Here is an 18975-nt window from a genome sequence, read left to right as displayed (position 1 = left end):
TCCCAGAGTATTAAAATGATTATAAAATTATTATAAATTAATTAAAATTATTATAATAGATGATACACTGAAGTGTGGAAGATTTGTGTTTCAAATCTAACTTACTAACTCCTTTTCTGTAGACTAGCAATTTCTTGATGGCAACAAAATTTAGAAAAAGAAACTAAAAATCAAAACAGTTCTTTTCTGGCTGTTCCAAGAGTTCCCTGGGTCTAATTCATGCCTGGAACTTTCAACATTAAATTCAGGTAGATTTTCATCAGTTGTGGGGGTATAGACAAGTTATGAATTACTTACCTAAAATCTAGTCTGATTATTTAGGAAGGGGGGAAAGTGTACAAAAGTAAAAACTACTTATTACTCCTTTTTGTCAGAACATTTTCTTTGTTAGTCTTCTCTAACAGCCTGGAAAATATGCATAATTATCGTGCCAAGTGCAGGACAGAATATAAGATTTTTGAACCTCTCTCTTTGCCTCTCATCTTGTTCAGCTAAAAATTGCTTTAGTCATAGGTAAAAATGTTAGCACACAAAAAGGAGGGATATAATATCAAAGTGAAAATATACCAAGAAACAAAAATAATAAGGTGTGGGACAATCATAGCAAGCAAATAATTTTTCCTTATCATGTGTGTGTGTCTCTCTCTCTGCTGTCATCTGACAGCACTTGATAAAGCCACTTTTTTGGCACAGTGTCTAAAGGAGACATCCTATGAGAGGGAAAGCCCATGGGGTAATGATATACGAAGTAATGAGGAAAATGTATTTTTTATGCCTTTTAAAAATTTTAATTCAGGGATTGTCTCTTTGACCTGCAGCCAAATTGTATCTGGAAATTTTACACAAGCTTTTTCTGTGCAAGAATACAGTGTTGCACACATTTAATGACAGAACCTTCTTTTACTCTTTACCCTAAAATGAAACACACTCTTACTTTAATATCCTATATTCTTCCGAATAAAAGAAGTATAACTAGAGAAAATATACTTAGCAAGTGCTCTTTGCAGTAAGGTATGGATAAAACTGCAAATTTTCATAGAACAAAGCAGGGCATGAACTTATTGTCAGATACACAGTGGTAACTATTTTCCCTGAGTTAAATGCATGAAACTTGATTCCTGAACATAAGTTTGACTAGCTATATGGCATTTCCTACAGGACATGAGGTAAGAGTACTAGAGCAGCTGACAGGATACAGTTTTGAAGCCTGCCTTATCCTACAGTAACTTTTTAATGTGCTTATGCTATAAGAAGACTTTTAAGAAAAGAAGATGTTTTACTGATCAAATGTTGACTGCTTTTGAAGCTTTGTGATAAAGTCAACTAGAGCAACAGGTGGATAAATAGCTGGTCTTCAGAGAAGTAAATTACAAATATCCATGAGAAATCAATAATTCTGTGAGACTTCTTACAGGAAATAAGAGAAACTGATTCATGTCAACACCTGTCCACATAGACAACTGTCACTTCTCTGGATAAATTCTGCTTTTAGAAATGGCTACATTCAACTAAAGATGATACAAAAGTGGTCACAAAGCACAGGACACTCAGGAGGTAGGCGTGGGACTGTAGATAGTACCTGTGGCATTGCCATATCTGAAGACCAATAGCAGAGCTAGTAAGGATATAACTGTCTGTTGTTGCCTGACTTTCCTCAGCATCTAAGGTGTCATGGATATGGCCACTGTCAAATGACTCTACTTTAGATACGAAATGTTTACCCATCATTCAGGTTCAGAGCCTCCAAATAAAAACTGGACATTGCATGGATACAGTCAATATAAAACTAAATCGAAGTGAACTCAAAAGATAGAATGTGTGATGCTACAGGCATCTAGAAAAGCTTACAGTTGATTTAATCTAAAAATTTATTGTCACAGTCCTTTATATGGTGCTCTGCTAGTAAACTGTCACAGGCAGCATTTTCAAAGAAGAGGTGAACTGTAAATATCCTTTTAAGAACTGGCTACATTAACATGTGTCTAATTACTGTAGTACATGCAGCTTTTGGAATCTGGGATGAGAGATTTCCAAGTATGAAAAAGATGTGAAACCTATAGCTTGAGAAATCCTATATTAATTTGCCCTCATACACAGAGCATGATCATAAAGTAATTATTGAGATATGGCTCAGAAACTTAAGAAACTCATAGCAATGATATGAAAGAAACAGAGTCAAGGAAGGGCATGCAAAGAAAACATAAGGAGAAGTAAATCACTAGTGGTTTCCTTCAGGGAAAAGAAGTGTCATAGGATAGGAAGAGAGACAATCACACTCAAGAAAGCACAGACACTTTGACTGTGAGCATCACAGAAATCTCTGAGGATGCTCCAGATGAGAAATGGGCACTCTAACAATGCTCTATGGGGGAATAAAGAGATAAAAAAGGAAAGGGAAAAAAAAAAAAAAAAAAAAGCCAACACTAGGAAATTGCAGGAAATAAAGCTTTTTCTGCCTTTTCTTTCACCTGTTTTACTCTTAGATCATCTATTTTTTTTTTCTTGTAAAGAACGTCAAAGACAAAAAGAGAAGCAAAAGAAAACAATACCACAAAAGACAAGGAGGTAGCTTTTTTGGTTAGGTTAGAAAAAATATCAGCCAAGAAAGCTTTCTTCTCAAAAGTAGGTGAGTGAAAGTTTGTAAGAGCAAAAGAAGAACAGGTGCTAGTTTTCTCTTTTCTCATAGTTAATTCTTAAGAAGGGGAAAATTCTTAAGAGGTGAAAACATGCCTTTTGCAGATATCCCTTCTGCCCTTCTCTCATGACTGAGGAAAACTATGGTGCTGTTTTGTAGTTTAGAACACTGGTGAGTAAATATTAAAATATTTAAAATATTCAAATAAAATATTAAAAATCAAGAGCTTGAATATCAGAGAATTTCCTTAAACAAACCATCACATGTAAACAATTTTAGAAGCAGATCAATGCAAGGGTGCTGTGGGGCTTCTTTCTTTGACTTATTCCATTATATTCACTTAGTAGCCTCCAAAACGTTAGCACAGAAAAATGTTCAAGGGAAAAATATACTGAGTATGTGAAAAAAAAATGTATCTCTCTAATTCCACCTGGGGCAAATAGTCATGGAAAAGGTGAAAAGGGATATGGAATATTCTTCTCTGATACTGAGCCAGAAATAGTGTCTTGGGAGACCTCCCTCAGTGTACCTTGGGGCATTAAAATTCCAGTGAGTCAGGTAAATTCAAGCAATAAGTGAATCTCTTAAAGAATGAGTGTCTTTCTAAGCTGTAAATAGCTCTTCACTGGTCTTTCCACAATAAGCTATGGATCAAACTCTTCCTATGTCTAAGATTCACAAGAGACGTACCATGGGAGTTTATGAGAGGAATAATTCTGGAGCAGTTCAGGGGCATGAGAAGACAGATGGCATGTTGCTCCTTTGCAGTTTAGGGGGTTGGCGGTGCAGCTGGGTTACATGGTAGCTGGGCAGCCTCTGTCACAAACTGCTCGCCAGCTTTGCCCTGGCAGAGCTTCGTTGCTTAATCACTAGGGTAGCAGCTAGATTTGAACATTTTACCAGATTCACACAGTTAAAGAGAAAATTGAGATAGCGACATGCAAACCAATTGGAGACCGCTTCACCTTGCTCTACAAAACAAAAGACACTTCCATTTTCCAGTATCATTGATAACCAATACTTACCTCCCAAACAAAAATAAACTCCAGAGAGCTATGTTCTAGATGTTAATGTCTTGATACACACAACAGGTGAAAACAACAACAAAAAAACTCTTTAATTCAGATCCTTCTGTTCTATAACATTAGCTCTCACATTTAGAATACTCCTACATAAAAAGTCATACAAATTGCTTCAATTAAGGCATAAATATTTCACTGTTAGTATTATTTCTTCTATTTGTTAATCAATTACATATTAATGTAATTCATCATGCATGTTATATTCATCAGCATCTTCTGGACTCTCTTTATCTTAAGTTAAAGGTTGATTCCATTCCCTACAAATTTAGACTTTTGGAAGTTGAGATGAAGTTTACAAGTCAAGAAAATTTGAATCGCAAAAATAGAAAAACAAACTTTTGGACTCCAAAAAATATCTATTATTTATTTATTTATGAATATCCCATGAATTTTAAAAGTAACTGTTTTAAAATGCTTTGGCACAAGGAAAAAAAAAACAAGAAAAATAATTAAATAAATGTTTCAGGCATATTGGAAGACATAAAAAAATCTATTTTATGTTCATTTTTAATTATATCATTGCACATGCAAATTCTGAGTCTGCATAAGTTCCTAGATATAGACAGAGCTTACAGAAAAAAAAAGCAAATAAGAAAGTGCTTTATGTTACACAGTGAGATGTAATTGACTGTAGTGAAGCAGTGTCTTGTCAAAAGTAGTTCTGTAGGACAGCCTAGCACTCTCATTATATCCTAGTTATAAGAAATAGGTTACTTAACTCATCTTTTGAAGAAATTTGATGAGGCTGTTTTGGTGCAGACTTGACTAAACTTTTTCTGATTCTTCTGATTTCTGCACCTTTTCATTTCCCTTTTTACTCATATATATCATTAGCACATTAAGGCAATATGATCATAGTACCGCTCTAATTTTAGTGTCTTTGCAGTAATAGATGTATCTAACTTAACTGAGTTTCAGTTAGCTTTTTTATTAACTTGTCAATGTTCGTGAACAAGAAGAAATTTCATTTCTTGTTGCAATGCTTATTATGCCTTACTTTGTTACATACAAGTATCACTTATACTTAAAAGTAGCAATACTTTAAAACCTATCAGGAGCAGAAAGCATTTCTACCTCTCACTAACAGTAAAAAAAACTGAAAAATAAAATATGTTGTAGCAAGAGATTATAAGCACAGGAAGACAACAGATATTCCAAGGCTATAAATACAAATTGCAAATGGTCAACTACTGTATACTACAGGAACCCAGCCTGTAGAGCTGGACAAAATTTGTTTAAGAGCACAATGAAGAAAACAAAGAACATGTATCCAGTGGATGTAAGACATCCCAGATATAGTGAAAATATGAAGTATAACAAGAATGTATAACAGTCATAGCCCCTGCAAGAATGGGAACAAAGGAGGAACAGAGAGAGAGGAAAGAGGAATTTCTGCAGCCTTGTCTCCCTCATCATGGATGCTGCAGCTGACTAAGACCATTCTCACTCTGCCTTTTTAGTAGAGAAGAGGGTCTGCTTTTTGATTTGTTATTTCAGTCATACATGAACCGTCAGTTTTCACTATATAACTGGGATAATTAAGCAAGAATTTTGAAGAACAGCATATGTGTTTTCTGCTCCACCCCTCTACACACAATAAAGATGATTAATACCAAAGCACTTGGATACAAAAACATATGAACATAATCATAAGGAAAAAGATATTTGTGTTACTGAGGGGGAGGGGCAGAAAAAATATCTTTTTAAGGACTTAAAGCCCAATTTTAAATGTCATACACTTTTTTTTCCCCAAATAACAATAAGTGAGTTGTTTAGAACATCACTGTTGCACGCAACTCTAGTGGTAGAAGATTATGTACTGAGCAGGCTTATAAAGACAGGTACTGTTCAGATATGTTACACTACGAATAGGCAAATTTCTTTGGTAGAGCCATACGAATAGGACTTCTTCAGATCATGATATAAAACTGAGAATTTTAGTACTTATTTAGCATTTTACAGGAAAATAATAATACAGGAATATAATAATTTCTGAAATTTCTCCTTTTCATGACACATTAGACATATTAGTCCATACATGTAAACTATTGCAGGATGGATGGATCCCCTACTTTAGCATTATCAGCAAATTCCCTTGAAAATGATTGCAGAAAATCACACCTATAAAATGGGCAGATCAGGGATAAATTTTGTGGGTAATTTTAGGGTATTTAATAAGCTTAGAAAAAAGTTGATGGCTGAAAAGAGTGTCTGGAGGATCTGCTTGGTGTAAGTTATAACTAAGAATCTATAGCACAAGCTGTAATTAAAGAAAGATAAAGTAGAAATCTTTGGATCTGCCAAAACTAGCAAAATGAAACCTTGAAGAATGGAAGCCAAGAATAATCTGTTGTCCAAGGAACAGGCTAGCTTGGAGAACTGCTGATTAATATGGTAATCTTGAGGATAACTATGTTACTGACTACCCAGACTACTAAATAAATCTTTAGCTTGACAGATGGGCCATATTTTAATCTCCTGAAAGGGCTGTAACTAAACTCCTAACAGGGGTATCATCCTATGAAGTCAATGAGATATGACAGTTCACAGTCCCTTGGAATACTGGCACTTTCTACTTTGTAAAAAAGGAACTTATTGTGTCTCTACATTGTTTATTATAGGAAGTCTTTAAGTACTGCCTTAAAACCTGAACTCACATCAAAGGCATTGCATCTAGTTGGCAAACTCAGGCACGATAACTGCACTTTCTGTAATGTGCTTAGGACTCTGCACATTAGACATTACTTGGCAAGTTACCATGGTTCAAGGCACTGGGAGGAAGTCTGTCCTCAGAAGATTTGGTGCTCTGGCTTCTATTTAGTCAAAATAGGAAAAGGACATGTAAGTAAAATGGCATGGTGTAGTTACAGCTGCTCTGGAGGTCATCTTTTCAGAATGATGTAGAAGTTGTGACTGAGATTGATTTTCTTTATCTGTCAGCTATGTCATCAGACTTGCATTGCATATAGTGTCCTAGAACCTGGTTTTCTATCATATGATTCTTGTTGTCTTACTACAATGTAGTGACACAACTTAGCAGAATAAAAAGTTTTCTGGTATCTTCCAAGAATGTGAAGTTGATCTAAATAGGAATAATGTAAAAAAGCCCTCATAAATTATAGCAGGTAAAATGCAGAAATAAAAGAAGATAGTCCAAAAGAGAATTTGAAAGACAATATGTGAAGTACACAACAAGTACCAATACTTTCAACCCTATCAGAATCAGAAAGCCTGCAATACAGTCTTAAGAGGCAAAACAAGATAAAGATATATAATGAACTTCCAATGACAATAAAACCATGGGAGAATAACTAATTGAATTATTTCATCATGTTTACAGTAGTGAAGCAAAGAAAGTTCCCATGTTGGGACTCTTCTTTATATGGGATGTTGACCTATTTCTCAAATTCAAGTGTGAGGTGAAATCACAGAATTAAAAAAAAAAAAAAAAAAAAAAAAGAATTAAAAATGCTAAGATCAACTTAAAGATAACACAGCTGAATTAAAAACTGGCATGTAGTATCTTACTTCAATTCTCTTGGTATCAGCTGAATGGAAAGTGGCAAACAGAATGCCAATTTTAAGATACATTTAAGATAACTTCTAAAGCATGTTTAGGGAACTGCAAACCTGTAAGCATGATAACTTTGCTGAACAGAATGACAGAATTTATTCTAAAAGCAGTAGTAATGTATTCATAAACATAATATATTGAAGAAAAATCACGTCCACTTTTGTGAAGATATTCTTGATAACTGCTATTCCTGTTAACTCAAAATTGAAAGCTGGATTTGCAGTACAATTAATGCATTCTAACTACTTTATTTCAGAGCCAATATAGCACTGACCAAACAGGTCCTTGAAATTGTAAGACAACAAATACTTTCTTGAGTATTTTTCAATTTTTATGATTTTTTTGCCATCCACTATTTAACAAACTAAAGCAAACTCAAGAACAATAACCAACAACATTTTTTGAAAAAACATAACATGGAGATCTGAATTCAAATCTCCAAGATACACTTGTTTTTCAGGAAGATGATCAAATTGTGCATGAAAGCACTCCTAAATGTTATTTATATTAAACTTTTCAATCCTTTACATTTAAAATATTTTAATTAGAAACACACTGAGAATTCAACAAATTTTAGATTTTTACATTTTTAATAAGAATTTGCCTTACATACAACCATGTGAAAATGGAACCAAGCGTCATTTCTTATTTTATTTTGAATGCTTATTTAAATATACATTTTTAAAACTCTTCTACAATGAAAATAAATCTTTGGTTTAATACGAAACAATGATAAATCATTTTATTGAATTTTAAAAATAAGTATTTCAGTAATGGTGTATTTGTACATTACACACTACATTACATTATGTAGTTAAATGAGACTGCTTCTTATGTATGTGATAGCTATTCAATGCCTGTGGAAGTCAAGCATTGAATGCCTGTGCTGAAATTTTAGGGACTAGTGTGAAAATATCTGCATCTTTTAAATACCGAAGAAATAATTGGAAACTTTTCTTTTACATATTAATGAAAATATAGTGACAAAAATGTGATGCTTAATATACAGGAAGATAACGGAGGGTGCCTACTGATAATATACGTTCCATAGAAGTGTATGCTTACCTTCACAAAATGGAGAGGATCCTTCAAACTGCAACTGTGCATTCAATTTACAGGTTAATAGATCTTGTCCAACAAGGGTGAAACCAGGATGGCACTTGTACATGGCAAAATCTCCTGAGAAAGTTATTGACAAAAAAAAAAATCTTTAAAAAGTTAAAATGAAAAAAAAAAAGCTCGAAAAAGGATATTGATATTTAAGATGGGGGAGGAGATATACTGATTAATAGTTTAGTTTAATTAGATTTCAGGTAGAAGCAGAAGAAAAAGAAATACTATTTTATCACCTATTTCGAAGTCATCATCTTCAGTTAACAAATCTGCATGGGGAACTATAGGTGGAGGCTGGCACTTCTTCAGCTGATAAGCTACAAAGTTAAGTGAAAGTAATATTAAGTACTGATGTGTTAAGATTGACTTTACAGAAAATTCTTTTCTCATTCGCACTTGCCAAAGTACCAAAGCTTCACTGAAAGATGTGATCTTTTGGTTTCAATATTTTCCAAGTTAAATGTATCAGTTATATCCACTATTTCTCTCATGATGCTACAATATCTCTACAAAATTAAATTTTTATTATGAATATGGATCCATTGTAGAACTGGATGTAGTTGCAAAGCAAATGAGGAGGTCTGTACAGCTATGACTGCTGTTTCATGTGGATACATCTGTAGCAGCTGGTAAGGTTCCAGCTCCTTTAAAATAAAATCCCCTCTCCATGCTTCAAATCTGTTTCAAAAAATTGTGAGCAGTCTCACAAGCAAGGTAACCAGTACAATGACTGACATATCTGTAAATGGAGTATTTTACCTCCACGTAAAATTTAAGCTAGAATGCCTATCATAGCTGAAGGATAACAAATTCAAAATAGATACACCAGACTGCGATCAGACGGTACCTACTATACAAAACTTGCCCTTTCATGGAGAAGGCATACAAAGAACAAGAACACAAATGCTCCTGGTAACTTTATAGTCCTATTCACTTGACAACTTTGAGAAGTCAAAGAAGCACAGAGTAAATGATACTAGGAACCAGCCATCAGGTTCCACATGAGCTATTACAGTTTATCACTTTAAAGTAATTGTACAAGAAAAGATAAGCTTAAATCCAAGGAGAACTCTGAAGGAGAGGGAGGAGAAAGTATATGTTTTCCTGCATACTTTTATACATATATACATACATACAAGGCATTCCTATACTATATATGCAAATGTACACATCTAATTACTATTAGTAGCACCACTGCATATATACTATGTTACACTGCATTACATTTCACATAATGAAACTCCTACTTAGGAACAGTTATGAACAACAAGGTATTTAGGAGCTTAAAATGCTGTGTTTTAAAACACAGCATTTTAAGCATTTAAAGTGCTGAGAGTTTTCCCAGAGAACAATTGAGGGAAAAAAAAAACTGTAACCAGCTTAGACACTTATGACACTAAAGGTTTCCAGCAGTAAAATTTCCCAGGAACCAAAGACTACTTATATGCACAACCAATAAGGTCTTTGACTTCAGTGAACTGACTGCTTAAGATATCTATCTTCCTATGTGTGGACTCAGAAAATGGGATTCCCTGAAATTTAGTCCCTAATAAGCTCAATTTGCAGGAGTTTATCAGTGCTGGCTTAGCTCACTGCTTTGAATTCAATTAAAAATATGGACATTGTTCACGTTTTACCTGATTTCTACCCAGTGATCTGTTATGTAAAATAAACAGTGCAGAGAAAAAGTAACAGTTCTATATCTGCTAGATTAACGCCCTAGTTACTATGATAAAGTATGTATCTTGCTTTTTCAACTTCTAAAGCTATCCCAAAATACTGAGCACGTGCTTATGTATCTTCAACATAAAGCTGGAAATCTGTGATCATGTTGAATGATCACAGATCATTCCCTGTGTCTTACTGGTTAAACACTGTCATGGAACGTGGGAGATGGATGTTCCCCGTTTCAGTCTTTGCTTCTTATATATGTGCTTTAGACATTAGATTACCATGCCTCACTTCCTTCCTTCAGGAGAAAATTACAGACTAAATCAGGATAAAACTAGAGATTCTGAGTACTAATTTCACAAAGACTTCTCTCTGTAAAGAGGGACAGAATCAGGTACACTTTTTCTGTGGCATTTTCTCCTACCCTTGTGAATTAATTTACCCTTTCTGTTTGAATTCCAATCCAGAAGGCTGACTATCTTCCCTCGAACATACAGAATTTGGGTGAATTCAGAATTAGAACTAGAATTAGATTTCACTTTTGAGCTAGATGTGTAATTTGCATATCCTGTAGCCCTGACTTTGAATAAAGTCCTTTGCTGAATATTATACTTAAAACTGGTGCCCAACCACCCCACCTACCTTCCCTACCACAACTCCTAAGACTGATCAGCTGGTGAAGAATTTTATTTTTTAAAAAAAGAAAGTTGACTAATAAATGGGACAAAATAATCCAAAAAAGTAAAAACACAGTATTAGATAGTAAGATACAACTGAATGTTCTAAGCTATTTTTAATGTACTGCTTTAAAAAATAACTTGTACTGTCATTTTAATAAGCAGCAAATCCATAATTTCTAGTAAATTTATTTGAGATGATTCAGTACATCATAAAGCTAAGAAATATTTTAATTCGGTAATTGGTGAGATAATTATATTTTGATATAATGCAAACTGACCATGAAAATTGAGGACAAAGAATCCTCCGGTTGAAAAATCACTGTGAAATTTAAGGAGGACTTGGTTGGTGGAACTATAAGCTGTTTCCAGAGCTGTGTTCCCACTGAAAACTCCCAGCTGAGGCGAATTATGGTCTGGACCATCCCTATGAAGTAAAATATAAAAAAATCAGTTGAAGAAACACTATACATTAAAATTAATAGTTCCTTTTCTCTGGAGAAAAAATGAAATTTCCACTAAAATCATTTTTTCTTATTCAATAAAGATAAAGTTATTGTTTATATATTTCTATCAACACATAATACTGTAACTTCAAAGCCTAGTATTTTTTAAGACCAGGAGTACTTTATAATAGCTTTTACATTTCCATAAGAAAAAAAATATTGGCTGAGGTTATAACATCTGAAGCTTTCTCTATCTATTCCTGACAAAATTCTCATATAAGCATCAGCTAATAGAAAACATATCTAGAAAATTCTTGTGATCTCAAAATATTTCCAATATTTTTGGTATTGATCCTGCAAGTTTTTTCTCATCACGAATGCACAGAGAGGCATACAGGTTGCAAAAGTTTGATCCTGCTATTTAAATTCATCCAAAGCATCAAAGATATATGTTAAGGAAAAAAAAAACAAAAAAAATAGTACCTCTGAAAAAAATAATGTTCTGCATTTCTCAACAGTAAGACAGACAACCCAAAAAGAAATATTCCAGTAACACTGGGCTAATTTTATTTTCAGTGTCATCATGTAAAACTTTTCAGCTTTCAATAGCCAAAATAACAATATTAAAAAAAAAAAAAAAAAAAAAAAAAAAAAAAAAAACTGCTTCCATCCTTGAAGAATTTTTCAAGCTCTGCAATGCTTACTTGGGGTCTTCCTGTATGAATCTAAGCTGAATCTAAAAGCTTTTGTGCTCTCTAAGTTAGTAGATCAGCGACTACATAGAAGCTCTCTGAAAGCATGTAGCTTCTGACCTTTTGCTGTCTTTATCTTGAACAGATATTTGAGCGCCTCGTGCTCTTACAGCTAAAAAGCCAAACATTAACTGATTTTTGTCTATCCCAAACCAATTAAGATAAACTCCTGATCATAAAAATAAAAATCCAGTACCCTGGATAGAGTACTGAGATAGTACTCCAGTACTTCAAGTTTTAAAAGAGTATATGACATATTTATATAGCTTGCATATATTACTTATTTTTATTGAAATGTAATTTAAATAAATTATTCTTAGGCAGTTTTTCAGGGTTATCTAGACTATCAATTTTTACTCTAGTGTTAGTGACAGTAAGAAAAAAAAAAAAGATAGCTGATTTAGCATAAAAATTTTACTTTCTTCTTCCAGCTGACTCGCAAAACAGTCAGGTCCATTACTTGGTGATTCAAGTAATGAATATTGGACCTGATAATTTACTTAGGTCTTCATTTTAAAAATCCAGTTCCCAAGAGGTAAAAAGAAAATCAACTATACTCATTCCATATTAATGTTCCGTATTATTCTTTCATACAAAAGAGAATGGCATATATATGAATGACATAAATAAAATTACACTAAAGAGTTTCCTCCCACAGAACTCAGGAGGTATCTTTCACTGATAGCTCAGAAAGTAACTCTAAAGAAAGCATACTTGTAACTCATGGGCAATTAGGAACTGGGAGAAATAAGCCATAAAACAGTTCTTTAAAAATCTTTATTGAAAGAATGTAACAATTCAGGAGTTCAGCCAAACAGGTCTAAAAAGTTGACATGATTTTAGGACTTATTTGCATATGCAGAAAAGAAAGAAGTCATCGATACAGTTAGATCTTTACCAGTGAAGGCACTTTTTTATTTAACACGCCAAAGAGGACAAACTGTGATGCATTTCAGAGCAGGATTTATTGATAACACAAATATCAGAGGGTAGCCAAACTACAGTGCACAAACATCTCACTTATAAACTGACCAGATTTTCCCTGTATAGATTACATGGATTTCCATGTTGCTGTCTAGAAAAACCTTACCCTGGACAGAAATAGGTACAGAAATAGTGGTTTAGTTTGAAGATGGGAGCAGCTGACTCTCACAAGAATGACTTACATTCTATATTCTGTGAAAGTAAGCCTTTGGCAAAACTGCCCATAGCACATGTGAGAGAAAAGCCCTATGCTTTTTATATGGGTAAAGACCTGGGTTAACTATAGACAAGAAGGTTCATAATGACCTCTTCCTATCAGAGACTTCACCATCTGTGCTTACCCTTCAGTATCTGACACAAGAATTTAGGCAATCTTGAGACCTTTTCTTCCAGATGAAGACAAAAATGTAGGTGGGTTTGGGGGATAGGAAGTGTAAGTTTGGGAAACTGGAGAATATAAAAAATAAGAAGCTGGAAGATGTAAAAATACAACAGTTGAAATCCTGACTTGAGAAATACAAGAGTTTTGATAGGAATCTATGGCTATCAATCATATTAAGATTTTAGAATGAGCTTTCAAATGTCCAAAAGTTTTGCCACATCTAACATAGATTGCCTCATATATAAATGGAACACATCATCAAACACGCTTCTAGCTCACATGGTCTTACTTGGAAAATGGAGGTCAGTTAGAACTACTATAAAATTGAACTTATATCTTCCTGTACACCTCAATAAGCTCAAACAAGAGGTGATGATAACTGGTTTTGAGTTTCAGAGTATTTTTAGGAAAAACTTTTAAGGATTCATGCAGTGCCAAATAGATATTCGTTATTTAATATGTTAATAGAATTTGTTTTATTAATTTATGTAGTTCTTTAGAACAGAAATTGCATTATAAAAGGCAACAGTAAATAAAAGCCATAATTTGGAATACTGAGTTTATGACAAATCAATTAAAAAAAAAACTTTTCTTTTTAATACATACCAAACCGCAATGTAGTCATTTATAGGTTCAGTTTGGAGTAAGGTGAAGTTGATATAAATCCCATGGCCTGGAGGTACAATAATTAACCAAGTACAGTCCTTGGAATTTGGGTATTCATCTGGAAATCCTGGAGAATAAACTGTACCATTCTGAGCAGTTACATTATAGCCACAAGGAGCTGAAAAGAAAAATTAAAAATTAAAAAGAGATATATAATTTTTCATGTTAAAAAAAGAATACCAAAATGCTCCCAAATTCTAAAAACACAGGATTAAAATGGAAAAGGGTATTATCAAGACCTCTCCTTATTTAAATATAGTTTTAAAATTACATTTAAGTAAATTTTAAGGTGCTAATGGTAGACTACATGCTGTTTCACAGATGCATTAAGACCATAGTACATGCTAACTGCAGATATAACATTGTGCATGTAAGAACAGCAAACATCTTTAAAGATCCACCCAGTAGTACGACCTTTAGACAACAGGAAAATGCATCTAACTTGCTATAGCGGTATAGACCAGAGGTTTGGTCTACCAGCTCAAGGCATACAGCTGAATGACTTAGGAAACAATCTAGAGGAAAAATCCTAATGCTCAAGCCATAGAGCTTTAGGTGGCACTCACTGTCCTTATAATTACAGAAAAAAACTGCTCAGGGAACATCAGAAAGTTTCAAGTTACAGCCAATTCAGTATCTATTTGCAGCATGCAGTTCTTCTGGAGCAGGGCAAGAGGATTTAAATTCATTCTGCTATTGTCAGGTACCCATAGTTTGGCTAAACATTACAGGCACCTACATTTTCTCTCATGGGGTGAGATAATACCCAAGATTTGTTTTCATGACATAGACATGGATTTTTGGTGAAATTTTTTTAGGGGGCAAACTTCCAGCATCAATATAATTTACTAGCTTTTTGTTTTTCCTGCCTTCTGCTGGCCCTAATGACGCTCACCAGACAAAAAAACAAAACAACCCCTTCCCTAAAATCCATATCTTTTGCATAAAGAGAGGGAATTCTATAACTAGCTTGGAAAGGTTGTCTCAGTTTAGGACTTTAGCAAATTAACATCTCCTATTGTCTCTTTTGGTTCAAATGTTTATAAAAAAGGTAGAACTGTTAAGTACCACCTCATCTCACTGTTCTCATCTTCCCCTCAAACTGGTCTTTTTTTTTTTTTTTTTCCTTATGATTTAAATCTGAAATTTATAGTGAATTGTTCTTGCTAGCCAAGACACAAAAATGTAGTAACAGCATATCAAGTGACTAAAAAACTGCAATCAGAATGCGCAAGTGTGATATTTTTAATGCTAGTAGACAAACAAAATATATTCCTTCATATTTTTGAGTAAGACTTCATTTTGATAAACCCCCTAGTCCATATGAAAAGCTAGAAAGAGCTGAACTGCTATGAATCAAATGAAATCAAAGGGAAAGATGTGAAGAGAATGAAAAGTCATTAACAGGTAACACCTTAACTTTGTGGTATGTTAATATGGTGGTGCCCTTGCTAGTAAGAGACCACAGACTTTGTGTTAAGCTAACAGGTCAAGGATGTGTCAGGCTTTTTATGGGCTTTTTGTGGCAAACTGGACCTTTGGTTTTAGCTTGAAACAGTAATTATCTAATGACAAGATAACTATTTATTGTTTCATTTTAGCTTTTGCTTAGCTTTGTGCAACTCTGTAGTATAACATTTAATAATGTTCTTATATTCATGTGACTAAAAGAGATTGATAATAAGCAGCTCTTCTGTGTAGAACGAACTTGCTGTACCCCTTCTGTGAGACTGATATATCGTCAACCTTAAGACTCAGAGGGGCAGTGGCAGAATGAGTGTAACACCAGAGAAAGGTACAAACACTAGGAAGTTTGGGTGCAATCATTCTAACCGTATATAATCTGAACTGTGCTAGTATCACTGCGACTAGACGTATTTTCCAATTAGATTGTTAAGATTTTATTTGGACTAACACTAAATTCTTGGCTTTGCATATATGGTATGATCCTGTTCCCCATAAAATATTTTGGGTGCAATAAATTGACGGGGATTCAATCAACCTGGTGTGAAACCTGGGTACAACAAATTCTTAACAATGTATTTTGACACCAGTGGAAAAACAAGAACCCTTAAAGGGTTCTCACGCACAGTTATTCATTATCCTTCTTTTATGAATCATTTATAGGTTACATATTCATCACCACTTTTCCTTGGGACAACTGCATAGCCAGCCCAACTTTGTCCTTTCAAGTCATTGTTAACATCCACTTACAAACCACTACTAGATCCCTTATTTCTCTCAGCTTTCTGAAGTATATGGAATATTTTGTAGAAAGGTTTTGATTTGTGGCTTGTAAGAAGACTGGCCATAGCTACAAAAGTCATTTCATTCTTTTATTGATTTCTCTCTCGGACCCACTGCCAGATTTGAAGGGTCAGAAGCTACTAACACCTTATGCCTTTTGCATTCCTTACTGCAACAACGAGTCATCTGTATGCAATACCAGTTTTTTGGGTTGCAGTAGACCTAGTTTAAATTTACAGAAATGAATACTCTACAAAGTGAGAAAACTGCTACCTTAGTGGAATGAGAGACTGAAAACAACTCTGCTTTCTCAGTCAACACACTAAGAAACCTGCTCTATAGTCAGAAATCATAGATATAAATCCATACAACTGCAGACAAAATGGAAATGCATACATTCAGGCCTTAGTTGTGTGCAGCTTTGCAATGCAGATGCCTGTGTGTAGGCTTGACAGGTAGCAGTCACATGCAAAGGAAGCAGGACAGATGTATACTGCAAATTACAGACATGTCAGTAATGGAGAACAGAGAAATTACTTCTCCGAGTTTGGAAATGAAGATGAAACTACTGAATTAAAACTGTGGGCAGAAGGACAGAAGAGAGAAAGAATGACTATCTTAACAGTATTAGGAACTAAATATTATTTTTTATTCCTGTATGCTAATTCAAATGGAACAAATACTTCCTTATTCTCATTTCAGCCAAGAAATTAGACAGAAAATGTTAATATGTGCTATAAAAATCTAAATTATTCTTTTCATCTACATAGTATATACCCTGTCTGTCTTCAATATTCCTTTAGGAAACAAGTTTCTTTAGAAAGTGGAAAGAAATAGGAGATAAAAAAGATATAAGCCTTCTGCTATGCCCTTTGGTGCTGTATGAATATCATTACTCAGGAATATTATATATTACTCTGAAGTCAGATTGCACATTAAATACAAGTATTCTGAATGTATAGATGATTTTTCAAAAATATAGAAATTAAAAAAGTAAAATTTTTAAAAATCTTGGCTTTTAATTTATGCCACATGGCTAATTTTAGAACTAACTACAGATTCCCAATATATTACCAAGAGCAAAGGCATACCTAAAAATTCAATGCAAAGCAGTGCTCCAAGATACCATTCATCAGGAAACATACATGAGGACATAGAATGTTAAAAACAGAATTAAAATGTAAAAAAGTCCCTACAAAATTCCAAAATGTTCCACAATAGATTTACTTTTCGTACAAGCATTCAAAAGCCGTCTGTTCTTCTCAACAGCTGAATGGGTATCATTTTCACATGAGAAGCACACATGCATTTTTCAAGCATTAAAACTTGTACACATAAATACATGACTACATCTCTACATTACTAAGGCAGAAGATACAAAAACACTGATACATGACTAAGTCATTCCAGTATATAAATTTGGATACTAATGCCATTCTACCTTCATTACATGTTTAAAATTATCAGCCATTTACCAGAACAATAAAAAAATGTCATTCTTTTATGTCAGACACTCAGGAACTGAAGTGAGGCAGTTTATCCATAAATCAGTGAAAAATGTCATCATCAGTATGTCTTAGCGACCTTAGTACAAAGACTTCTTAAAATGAATTGTAAAAAACTATTATCCAGTACTTTCTAAATTAATTCGAGAATACTCTGTTCATCAAGGGAGCAGTTATAACTGCAGTTATTCTGCCATTAGTATAACTCTGATTTATCAAGATCTCTGTTTTTTTCTTTTCTATTATAGATATCAGTAGTCCAACTACTTAAAAGGTAGCACTACCCTAATACAGATATAAGCTGCATCTTTATCTCACTTTAACAACCATGTATTTGAGTGTTTTTTTAAATCTTCTTAAGCAGTTCCAGAATGACACAAAGAAGACTATAAAATACCAGGAAGAAGCAGTATTTAGCTGCAGGAGTTTTCATGTATATTTTTTCTTTATCTTTTTAAAATAAAGAGAATATACCTTCTTATACCTCAAAGATATCCTCTTTCCCAGAAATCTCAGAAATTAATGCTTACTGAAATTCATTTTAAGCACTACACTAAAAGAACACAGTGAGAATGCAGATTTAGTAGCTAAGTATCTTTTTATTCCAGAAGTGTAGAGAGTATAGGTCAGCCTTAATGGAAAGAGGGAGAAAATATATTCCCTTATCTTTTTATATCCTATTAAGTATGTTCTTTCTCTGTTTGTATGTGAGATAATATGGCACATTGTAACTGACAGGCAGAAGATATCATAATGAGTTGTAAAAATCTGTATCATCAGGTTGCAAGATTCAGAAGAAATAAATACACTTATTATCACTTCATATGTGTTACATAAAGATCACACACAAATTAATTTATCAAGTAATTATTTCATATCTTTCCTAAAGCTTTTAGTTTTTTTCTTTTTTAAAAAACATTTTGTAAATATGCTGTCATTGGTTCTGGACATGATATTCTCCGTATTTACTTCATATTCTGCTTATAACTAGTTCTTTTCACCATAGCATTGTATTGTATATGGGGCATATATTAATAATATTTTATCATCATCCTTTACACTTTTATATCACTCTTTATAGGATGGTGTAAAACCTTACTGTAAATTTATCTTGGGCAAAAATATTTCACATCTATTTTCAATACCATTCTCCTATGAATAACTTGATATTTTCTTTCAAAATAAAGTTGAATTCATAAACCAATCTCCTTTGAATAGGAATATCTTCCATGGGTGATCCT

General features: G+C 33.6%; 1 protein-coding gene across 1 annotated transcript in view; it reads right to left on the bottom strand.

Annotated features, from left to right (window-relative positions):
* CSMD1 (CUB and Sushi multiple domains 1) overlaps positions 1-18975 on the bottom strand; it is a 1182441-nt gene that overhangs the window by 117861 nt on the left and 1045605 nt on the right. The window contains exons 43-46 of the mRNA XM_062571121.1: positions 13923-14100; positions 11034-11179; positions 8641-8721; positions 8357-8470 (exon numbers count right to left, since the gene is read on the bottom strand). Of these exons, the coding sequence (XP_062427105.1) occupies positions 8357-8470; positions 8641-8721; positions 11034-11179; positions 13923-14100 (519 nt within the window). The remainder of the gene's footprint in view (positions 1-8356; positions 8471-8640; positions 8722-11033; positions 11180-13922; positions 14101-18975) is intronic.

Source organism: Rhea pennata, chromosome 3 (assembly GCF_028389875.1).
Source record: "Rhea pennata isolate bPtePen1 chromosome 3, bPtePen1.pri, whole genome shotgun sequence".
Classification (NCBI taxonomy): Eukaryota; Metazoa; Chordata; class Aves; order Rheiformes; family Rheidae; genus Rhea; species Rhea pennata.
The sequence above is the reverse complement of the archived record's forward strand: the minus strand, read 5'-3'. Positions and strand labels throughout refer to the sequence as shown.